At 37.0% G+C, this 11140-nt stretch overlaps 1 protein-coding gene across 1 annotated transcript; it reads left to right on the top strand.

Moving 5' to 3' along the window:
- The first annotated feature begins 349 nt into the window (after positions 1–349).
- Positions 350–1815, top strand: LOC114032327 (olfactory receptor 8D2-like). Its single transcript, XM_027847573.1, has 2 exons — positions 350–1273; positions 1750–1815. Exons 1-2 carry the CDS (start codon positions 362–364, stop codon positions 1813–1815), a joined length of 978 nt encoding a protein of 325 aa, XP_027703374.1. The 5' UTR covers positions 350–361.
- Positions 1816–11140: the final 9325 nt, after the last annotated feature.

Below are 11140 nucleotides of genomic sequence, written 5' to 3'. Positions count from 1 at the left end.
TTTGACTGCTTTAGTTTGTATGCTATTGAACTTTGGCCATCACTCTGATTGCTCTTTCATGGAGGAAAAGTTCAGAGTATCCAGGAGGAGACCCTGTGGACTGGAATCAAAGAACTTTAGAGTTGGATGTGAGCTTAGAGGTCATCTATTCTAACCTCTGAACTCATAGAGGAATCCAATCTACATAATTTCTAGCGGGTATTTATTTAGCCCATGTGCTAAGACTTCTATTAATGATGCACTCACAACTTTCAAAAGCAACTCCATAATGGTCAGGAATATGCCATTCTGTTATAAGGATGGAAAATTGCCTAGAATGTAACTCTTCTGTTTAATCTCCATAGTTTTCATTTATAGGAAAATGGCCACGGGAAACCAGTCTACAGTGATGGAGTTTATCCTCACAGGGCTCACAGATCAGCCAGAGCTCCAGCTTCCTCTTTTTCTCTTATTCCTGGGAATCTATGTGGTTACTATGTTGGGAAATCTGGGCATGATCTTATTGATTGCTATCAGTTCTCAACTTCACTCTCCCATGTACTATTTCCTCAGTCATTTATCCTTCATTGATCTCGGCTACTCCTCTGTCATTACCCCTAAAATGTTAGTGAACTTTGTGACAGAGAAGAATGTCATCTCCTTTCTGGAGTGCATGACCCAACTCTATTTTTTCCTAATTTTTGTCATTGCTGAAGGTTACCTTCTGACAGCAATGGCTTATGATCGTTATGTGGCCATCTGCAGTCCTTTGCTTTGTAATGTTCTCATGTCTCAAAAAATGTGCTCTGTGATGATGTTGGAGGTGTATTCTTTGGGATTTTTTGGTGCCACAGTACATACTAGCTTCATGGCAATGCTTTCCTTTTGTGGATCTCATGTTGTCAAACATTACTTCTGTGATATTCTTCCCCTGCTAAGTCTCTCCTGCTCAAGCACCCATGTCAATGAAGTTCTTCTTTTTCTTATTGGGGGAGTAAACACCTTAGCCCCTACTCTGGCTGTCCTTGTCTCTTATACTTTTATCTTGTCCAGCATGTTATGTATCCACTCTACTGAGGGCAGGTCCAAAGCCTTTGGCACCTGCAGCTCCCACCTCATAGTTGTAGGAATCTTCTTTGGGTCTATCACTTTCATGTACTTCAAGCCTTCTTCTAGCAACTCAATGGAGCAAGAGAAGGTATCCTCAGTGTTTTACACTACAGTGATCCCCATGCTAAACCCTCTGATTTATAGTCTGAGGAATAAGGATGTGAAGAATGCCATTAGAAAAGTGGTTGGGTGTTGAAGCTTCTCCGGAGTTTCAGAATTTCCCAGAAATAAAAAAATGAGTCCAATGGGAAGGTAATCCAAATTTATTTCTTGGAATCACTTTTTTTTCCTGGGAAGTCAATCTGTTTATTTTCATAGAAGCTAGAGTTCTCAGCATAATTCATGGGAGTATTCCCTTCATTAGTATCTTGAGGTCAGAAACCATATAGATCCCTTTAAAGCTTTCTTAGCATCTATTATAAGGATATGCTCTCACTAAACAGTGAAAAAATGCTTGTTGAAGGAATCAGTGAATAATCTAAATAAATGAAATTCCCCTCAAACTCTTCTGTTCAGTAGTCATTGATAGATTTTCTCTTCTTCTCAGGGATTCAGATTAATGTACAACTCACTCTTACTATTTTCAAAACTACTTAATAATTCATGGTTTTGCATTTCTAACATGATCTCCATGTGGATCAGGGAGAAAGTTTGAAGAAGGTTCAAAGAAGATCATGGACTGACCAAGAAGAGAGACTGGCCAAAGTCTGGGAGTGGTTCTCCTGATCTATCTCTTTCTCTCACTTATCTCTATCTCTTTCTCTATATTTATATTTATATATACACACACATACATATATACATGTGTATATGTAAACATTCATTTTATGTTAATATGTATATGCATATATATGGTTATATATTATATAATATATGTGTATATATGAGATGAGCCTGAGCCAACTCAAAATGGCAATGAGCTGATGATTAAATTTTCAGTGTGAGCATTTACATCTCACAAATTAGCAAATACTGAAAATCAGGGCTTGGTTTATTGTTTTGTTGAGTGTATAGACTTAAGAAAATGATGGAGAAAATATTAATGATACAGATTGAACTTTAAAGTGTATCATGCACACACTCTCCACCTTAGGGATTTAGTTTTTAATCATTTACCAGTATAACACTGCATCAAAATGTTCATATATGCCATTGGTAACATGGTATTAGAGCCACTTACTTTCATGACATTAGAAGTATAACAGGCTTTAGATTTCATTTAGTCAAACCCCATTATTTAATATATAAATAAACTGAAGCCTAGAGAGGTGACTTGCTTGTGGTCACACGGGTAGTAAGTGGAAGAGATGAGCTTTATGAACAACAACAAGGACTAACATTTATAGATGATTTTAATATTTGCAGAGCACTTGGCTTATGTTATGTTATCTCATCTTTAAAACAATCATTTGAAGTAGTCACTATTATTATCTCTATCTCAGGTATTTTAGGTGAAGAAATTGAGGCAGAGAGAGGTTAAGTGAGTTGGCCAGGGTCATACAACTAGTAAGTGTATAAGGCAGATTTAGAATTCAGAGCTTCCTGACTCCAAGTCCAATATTCTATACAATGTACCACCTAGTTTCTCAAAACTCAGGTCCTGTAATTTCAAGGTCATTGTTATGGGGAGATTAAACATTGTACCATGCTGCCTCATGCATGTCTATATATATGTGTGCACATATGAATTTACGCTATATAAAACTATCCCATAGTTGTATGTATGCATGTATGCAGACATATATATGTATTTTCCTTCAAACTTGTGATTTCATTGGTTGGGATATGTGTGTGTGTGTGTGTGTGTGTGTGTGTGTGTGTGTGTGTAACACACACACGAGCAACTGGGGTGAAAATTCCCTCCTACCTTTCAGATCAGCAATTTATCTATAATTCCTAGCCTTTGAGAGCTGCCTAGAGTAATGGCAGTTTAAGTGATAGCCAACATAGGTCTTTTGATTTTCAAACTGGATCTTTATGCACTGTATAAATGTACTCCCTCCAGACCCCCACTCCCACCTTGCCCCTAAATCTTCCCAGGTTTATCCAGTAAATGAATTATTAAAGGTCTTGAGTGTGAAATAATCTCAATCTATTTCCAAATACTAAATAGGTAAGAAGCATAGATCTTGATGCAGATACAGGTATAGGTCACTTTTGGTAAGCAGGAATGGCAGTGTATGATGAACTACATAAAAATACACGTCTGTATACTCAAACAAATGTATTATGTGTATACATATATGTACATAGGTACATATATAATAGAGGGGGAAATGAATATAATTCTACTCATTCACATGAAACTCATAATATGTGCAGGAACATATAGTAGTAATGATTTGCACCCAATCAATTGCTCAGTCAATAAGCATTAATCAGTGCCACCTATGTACCAGGCACAACGCTAAACAATAAAGATACAAAAGAAAAAAGAAGAAGTGTCTTGATTTTAAACAGCTTGCATTTTATTGGGGAAGAGAATATTTACATAGATAGGTATATACAAGATAGAGGGATATGAATTGGAACTGTAATTTTATTGGTATACGGAACTCTCAGGTAAAGAAACTCCCTCTACCATTACAAGTTGGCACTGTTTCTGTAACTTATAACTTTAGAGAGTTTCTTGGGGGTTACTGGAAGGTTAAGCTACAGCTAGGGTCACAGAATGTGTCACTCAGGACTCGAGCCCTGGTCTTGCTGGCTTCAAGGGCGGCTCTCTGTCAATTATGCCATGCTGGATACAAGGTAATTATTTGAGGAAAGGTATTAGCACCTGGGGAAATTAGTGAAACTCTCAGAAATGGCAATGATTGGCCTGAGCACTGAAGGAAACTAGGGATTCTAAGAGTTGAAAAGTAAAGAGGGGAGGTGTTCTAGATATGGGGCACAGCCTGGGCAAATGCTGGAAATGAGAAATGGAGTACTGTGTGTGAGGAACAGTAAGAAGGGCAGTTTGGCCAAACTATCTTAGGTCTGATAGATCAACAGACATAAAGTCCTCAGAAAAAAATACTAGTATTATATTAAGTACTTAAGAAACAGAAAGTAGATATGGTTTCTACCCTCACGGTGTTCATATTATTGACATTAAAAACCCTTCATAACATAGCCTTCTCCTCACGTTTTAGTCTGCTTAAACTTTATTATCCAATCTCTTTGACTCTTATTCCCCCCCACGGTCCCCAAACCTAGTCTTTGATCTAGTGATGCAAGCCTCCTGGCTTTTCCACACGCAAGATTTACTCCATCTCTGACTTCCAGGCATTTTCTCTGACCCTCCCCTACAGGGAATTGATAGTGAGATCAGTGTGTCTGTTTTGAGGGACCAGGAAAAACTCTTTCCCATCTTGATTTTGTGAAGCTGAGAAGAGGATGCTGCATAGCTTTGGCAGGCCCAATGCTACATTCTCTTCAGGTATAGCTAACTAAGGCCAGGTCTGAACAGAAGGTGGGTCTGTTGCTCTGATGATTGCCTAATGGAGGTGCTCTTATGTCAGGCTCTCCTGCTCTCCCTTGCCTTTGTTCTCTCCAAGGAAAGGAGGATTGTGCACTGCTCCACCTCTCACCTGATTGTTCCTAGTCCTGTTCCTGTAACTCACCAATGGTTGTGCTCTTGCCTTTCTTTGCTTCTTTAATTCACAGAGCTATTGGAGGTTGAGCCCTTCTTCTTATAATGTCCTCTGAAGTTCAGGATTACCTGTCTCACTTCAGATATAACTGACAATGGTTCTGTGTCAGCAGACGATGACATCAGATGCACCAGCATCTTGCATCAAGTCCTGGCTCAATTTCTGCAGTGTGATTTTACCTGCATTCTCAGCATTCACAATGCTTATTTGAATTAGTCTCTGAACATATTACTCCCCCTTAAGGGAAAACTCAAGATTTTTCTCCTTTGCCCTGCATGGCATTAGAGAATGAATTAAACAGTCTTTTGTCCTGTGACTCTCATATATCTGAGCTAAAGTTTGCATGTATTTATGGCAGATGACATCTGGCTATGGATCAGTGATATTCTTAGCTGCACCTCTCTTGTCAATGTCATCACTTTATCTGTCTCAGGGGCCTTCCAGTTTCTTAGGCCTACTCTCATTTTTCCAACACAAATCTCCTAATGTTGTTCTACTAGGGGGAACATAGTTCATGTCCAAAGAAAATACCAGTGTGGGGCTATGATGTCTGTCTGTCACAGATGTATGGCCTCAGACTTACTCATAGATGAAGCAGAATTACTGGATTTAATTGTGACTTTTAATGATTATGTGGATGCCTCCTTTGAGGATGTCTTTCATTAATCCTAGAACCTTCTTGGTTTGTTCTTCATAATCTGTCTTGACTAAAGTCACATCCATGCCAGAGAAGGGTAAAATTGAGGCAGTATTCTCTTCCAAAGGTTTTGGGTTTTCCTTTGCAAGACACAAGGTTGAAGAAGAAAGCTGCTTTCTTTACCTGTGCATGGGAAGGAATGAGTTGGTCTCCATATCCCTAGGTTTCTTAACAAGCTGCTGTCCTTAGTAGGTGATCACAGTGCTTCCCACAAAGCCAATGTCCAGGTCCGCAGACATGTACCATCTGTAGCTCTCTTCCAGTGGTTCCAAAAAGTTGTGATAAATTGAGACATCTCCTCTAGAATCTTTGCTCTTTGAGCAATTCTTCCTCTTTGGGGGAATGGATGAGAAAATCCCAAAAATAACTTCCCACTGTCATTTTCTAAGGCATATCTCCATTGCTCAAATTCCCATGCAGGACTACCAAAAACTTTCTGATTTTTCTTGTATGCCCTAACAACAGTCAATTTAATTTTACAGTCTTCCAGTCATTATGCTTTTATTCTCTGTATTTTTAAAACATTATCATTCTGAAGATCTAGGTCTACCAGTAATATTAACAGACTTCTCTGCTTTTTAACTGCAAAAGCAAGACAATATCACTCAACTGCACTAGTTTTTATTTTTCCTAGAGATTACTCCTCGAGTATCCTTATTAATATACAAGTATTAATGCATTTAATAAATGTTAAGTGTCACAGCAACAGTAATTTGTTTTAATAATAACTGTGTTAGCAATAAAATAACAGAAACACATGAATTCAAATCATATAAACAGTCCCAATGACTTTTTCATGTATCAACATAGAACAATTATATGCATATATGTTATATATAGATACATGGCAATATATATATATGTATATGTATATACAGTAGTATTCAGGCTTCTAAGATATAACACATCAGCAAATTCAGCAATTGTACACCTATATTCTCAAGCTAATATCAGGTTAGGATGAAACCAGGATAGATTGGATAAACTTGTTATACCTCCAAAAGAGGAAACAACAAAAGAAGCATAAAAATTAAATTGAAATATCTTTTTTCCTAGGATCTAACCAGGAAGAAACAAATTATCTATGCCTCTTATAAAAGTATGATTCTGATAGAGAGGAAAATAAAATAAAAATATAAATGAAATATATTTTATAGAATGAAAAGGGTAAATCTCCTTCTGAGACAAAACTGACCATAGCAGAAGTATTTGAAACTTTCTTTCTAAGTCAAAGGAAGTTTCCAGCAACTTAGAGTTCTAGTCTCATAACACTTATTCAACTTCAAATGGCTAGGTAAGGAATGAAAGCAAAGGGGATGGCATCAGGATTTATCATCACAAAGAATTAAAAAAAATCAATCTGGGAAAAAACCTTCATTCAAAGTTATTTTCAGAAATTTGTAGAATGGGGCAGCTAGGTGGTACAGTGGATAGAGCACTGACTCAGGAGGACCTGAGTTCAAATCTGGGATCAGACTCATAATACTTACTAGCTGTGTCACACTAGGCAAGTCACTTAACCCCCATTGCCTCAGCAAAAAAAAAAATTTGGAGAACATAGAAATGTAAACTGTAGACCACAAAGTTTTTAGAAAACAAAATTTTAATTTGAACTCATCAAGACTATACACAAACGCAAAACAATATGATTACTAAAATAGAATCTTGGGACTTTGGGGCCACTCAATACTGATAATCTGTCTAGCCAGAGGTTGTTTAGGTTGAAAACTTCATGAGCCACTCTGGAGGCAAAATACTGTAGAGCCTTGGAAGTAAAGCATTAAAAATTATCCAAAAAATTCTCACATTTTTTTCTTTTAAAAATTAGTGTCCAAGAATCATTGCTATATTCCTATGGATGGGCTCCTGCATGTAATGTGTTTGTATGTGTGTGTGTGTGTGTGTAGCCCATGTAAGTATGTATGCCCACATGGATGTGTCTAGATTTGGCTCACAGATGTGGCTAGAATAGATCTACCTAGATTCTCTTCCCACTCTTCTCCAATGGAGACTTTGATGCCTTCCAGGAAGGAAGCAGGAGATTGGGACCGTGAAGTTGCTTGATTTCTTCTTCTCAGAGAAGGGATACTGGGGGAGAAATATATCTCTTGGCTCCCTTCATAATGTTAGTCTAGGAGAAATAATTTTTATGTTCAAGGTATATTGTTGATCACTATTCCTTAATAGGAAAGAAATGCCCAAGATACACACACACACACACACACATACATATATGTGTGTGTGTATACCTACACACACAACCATACATATGTATATTCTTGATTCCCTTCCCATTGAAGGCTAGATACTCAAAGACAACAATGAATTCCAAATAAACTTATTTATCTAAGCTGATAGCAAACAGAAATCAGAGAGGTTTTATGGATGACAATATATCAGCCGACGTACAGACTGAATGAACTTTCCCAATAGTAAGCTATCTCAGTTCAACCAAGAGAGCAAATCTCATGTCTTGCCAAAGGGAATTTCTCTGAAATCTCTAGCTCGCTAAGCTTGGGATAGAGCATGATTGAGGTGCCACTCACCTCTATGTCATCTTCTTTCCAGAGTCTTTATTTACCTTCATAGATCCCTTCCTGAGGAGAATATGGAAACATGTGCTTTCTTTCTTGAAGCTGGAAACCAGAAGACCAAGATCTCTCATTTGCTAAGCTCTTACCAAATTCACAGTCCTTCCCTAGCAAATCCAAACCCTCCTAAAAGTGGTCACTCAATGCTACACCAATCAGTGAGCAGCCTTGACTTAACCTTATTGATTAAATCTCACATTAACACTTCTTAGAAATTCATATTTTAATTCATTTCAACAAATATTAAGTATCTATACTGTGTAAGATACTGTGCTGAGGATAAAATGAATGAATGACTGAATGAGTGAAAAAGCAGTGCTTTTTTCCCCCAGCACTTGCCAATTTCCTCTTCTCTGAGAGGAGTTACCAGACTGGAATTACAGCTGTTTCCCTAAATAATGTTACTCTAGGGAAGACAATTTTGTTTCCTCTGTATTTTCCCAATTCTATTCTTCTTTTTCTTTCCTTATTGCTAAGGCTAATATTTCTATTTCTTTTCTTTTTTTTTTTTTTTTTGGCTAGGCATTGGGGTTAAGTGACTTGCCAAGGGTCACACAGCTAGTAAGTGTTATGTGTCTGTGGTTGGATTTGAACTCAGGTCCTCCTGAAAATAATTTTGTTTCCTCTGCATTTTGCTGATTCCATTCTTCTTTTTCTTTCCTTATTGCTAAAGCTAATATTTCTGACACTATATTAAAGAACAGTGGTGAATAATGGACATCTTTGTTTTAACCCTGATTTTTTGGTAAAAATCTCTAGTTTATTTCCATTTAATACATAATTGTACATCTTGGTCTTAGATAGTGATTACTTGCCATATTAAGGAAAAGTATATTTATTAATGTTTTATTGTTTTAAAAACTGAAATGTGTGTTGTATTTTGTTAAAAGTGTTTTACTCATTGAGTGATAGAATCTAATAATGTTGTTCTTGTTATTAATAAGATCTTTTATGTTTATAGTTTTTGTAATGTTGAACTAATCTTTATTTCTGGTATAAATCCTAGTTTGTGATAATGTATAATCCTTTTTTATATGTTGCTGTAGCCTACCTTGTTGCTAACATTTTGTCTAAATTTTTATATTTATGTTAATTAAATATTAATGTGGTTCCCTTTTTTGTTTTGTTTTGTCTCTCTTTGATTTAAGTAACATCACCCTATTTGTATCATAGGAGCAATTTAGTGGGCTCCCTTCTGTTCCTATTTTTAAAAATAGTTTGTATACAATTAGAACTAATTTTTCTTTTAATTTTTCATGGAATTCAACCCATGACTGCCAAAGACAACTTAGAAGGTCAGTAGGAAAAGTCTGTGTCAACAGTGAGAGAGAAGAGGGTGGTCCCAGCTCCAGTCCCTGAGCGTGGCCCCAGGGTGGTGGCTATCTCCTGAGCTTCTGGCCCACAGACTGAGGGGTAATCGAGTGGCTGATCAGAGGGGGATTGCAGTGATCTTTTTGCTGGTGTTGAGGCAGGATTCTCTTGTTTTGCCTGTGCTTGGATCTGGGTCACAGTTCTGTGTGATGGTCCTAGGGTGAGGAGAAGCACTGGCGTGGTGGAGCTTGTAGTGGCTGTGGAGAGAGAATCCTCCTCACAATTCTAAGACAGAAAAGACTGCTTGTGGTCACTCATAGACCAGAGCACAGGACAGGAAAGGAGTAAAAACCTCACCCTTGATCATACCACCTTAGGAAAACTGAAAATTTTCAGGTCCCTAGAAGTATCTCTGAAAACAGCTGCACAAAACCCCCAAAGCTTAGGACAGTACATTCTCCACACAGGAAACAGATCGCTACCTTAACAAAGAGTTTATATTTCAAGTAATTGGATGGGATCATGAGCAAGCAGCTCAAAAAGAGTCAGACCACAGAATCTTACTTTGGTAATTAAGAAGACCAAAACATACAACTAGAAGAAGACAACAAAGTCAAAGCTCCTACATCCTAAGTCTCTAAGAAAAATATGAATTGGTCCCAGGCAATGGAAGAGCTCAAAAAGAATCTTGAGAAGCAAGTAAGAGAAGTAGAGGAAAAAGTTAGAGTGATGCAAGAAAATAATGAAAAAACAAGTCAACAGCTTGCTAAAGGAGACCCCAAAAAATACTGAAGAAAATAACACCATAAAAAATAGCCTAACTCAAATGACAAAAGAGGTCCAAAAAGCCAATGAGGAGAAGAATGTCCTAAAAAGCAAAATTGGCCAAATGGAAAAGGAAGTCCAAAAACTTACTGAAGAAAAACTTCCTTAAAAATTAGAATGGAGCAATTGGAAGCTAATGACTTTATCAGAAATCAAGACACTGTAAAACAAATCCAAAAGAATGAAAAAATAGAAGAGAATGTGAAATATCTCACTGGAAAAACAACTGACTTGGAAAATAGATCCAGGAGAGATAATTTAACAATTATTGGACTATCTAAAAACCATGATCAAAAAAAGAGCCTAGACATCATCTTTCAAGAAATTATCAAGGAAAATTGTCCTGATATTTTAGAACCAGAGGGCAAAATAGAAATGGAAAGAATCCACCAATCACCTCCTGAAAGAGATCCCCAAAGGAAAACTCCTAGCAATATTGTAGCCAAATTCCAGAGTTCCTAGGTCAAGGAGAAAATATTGCAAGCAGTCAGAAAGAAATAATCCAAGTATTGTGGAAACACAATCAGGATAACACAAGATTTAGCAGCTTTTACATTAATGGACCACAGGGCTTGGAATGTGATATTCCAGAGGGCAAAGCAGATAGGATTAAAACAAAGAATCACCTACCCAGCGAAACTGAGCATAATCCTTCAGGGGGAACAATGGACATTCAATGAAATAGAGGACTTTCAAGCATTCTTGATGAAAAGACCAGAGCTGAATAGCAAATTTGACTTTCAGATACAAGACTCAAGAGAAATATGAAGAGGTAAACAGGAAAGAGAAATCATAAGAGACTTATTAAGGTTGAACTGTTTACATTCTGCATGGAAATGTGATATTTGTAACTGATGAGTCTTTTGCCAGTATTAGAGTAGTTGGAGGGAAAAAATTGTATGTATGTATATATATATATATATAAATACATATATATAGATATATATAGATAGATAGATAGATAGATAGATAGATAGATAGATAGATAGATA

The sequence above is a fragment of the Vombatus ursinus genome, unplaced genomic scaffold, assembly GCF_900497805.2.
Source record: "Vombatus ursinus unplaced genomic scaffold, bare-nosed wombat genome assembly UNPS02015414.1, whole genome shotgun sequence".
NCBI classification, from domain to species: Eukaryota; Metazoa; Chordata; class Mammalia; order Diprotodontia; family Vombatidae; genus Vombatus; species Vombatus ursinus.
This window is presented reverse-complemented; position numbering and strand designations above follow the sequence as displayed.

Coding starts and splice junctions, on each gene's coding strand:
- LOC114032327 (XM_027847573.1), top strand. CDS start 362: ATGGCCACGGGAAACCAGTCTACAGTGATGGAGTTTATCCTCACAGGG. Junction 1,274..1,749: donor AGAATGCCATTAGAAAAGTG/GTTGGGTGTTGA, acceptor AGTTTGAAGAAG/GTTCAAAGAAGATCATGGAC.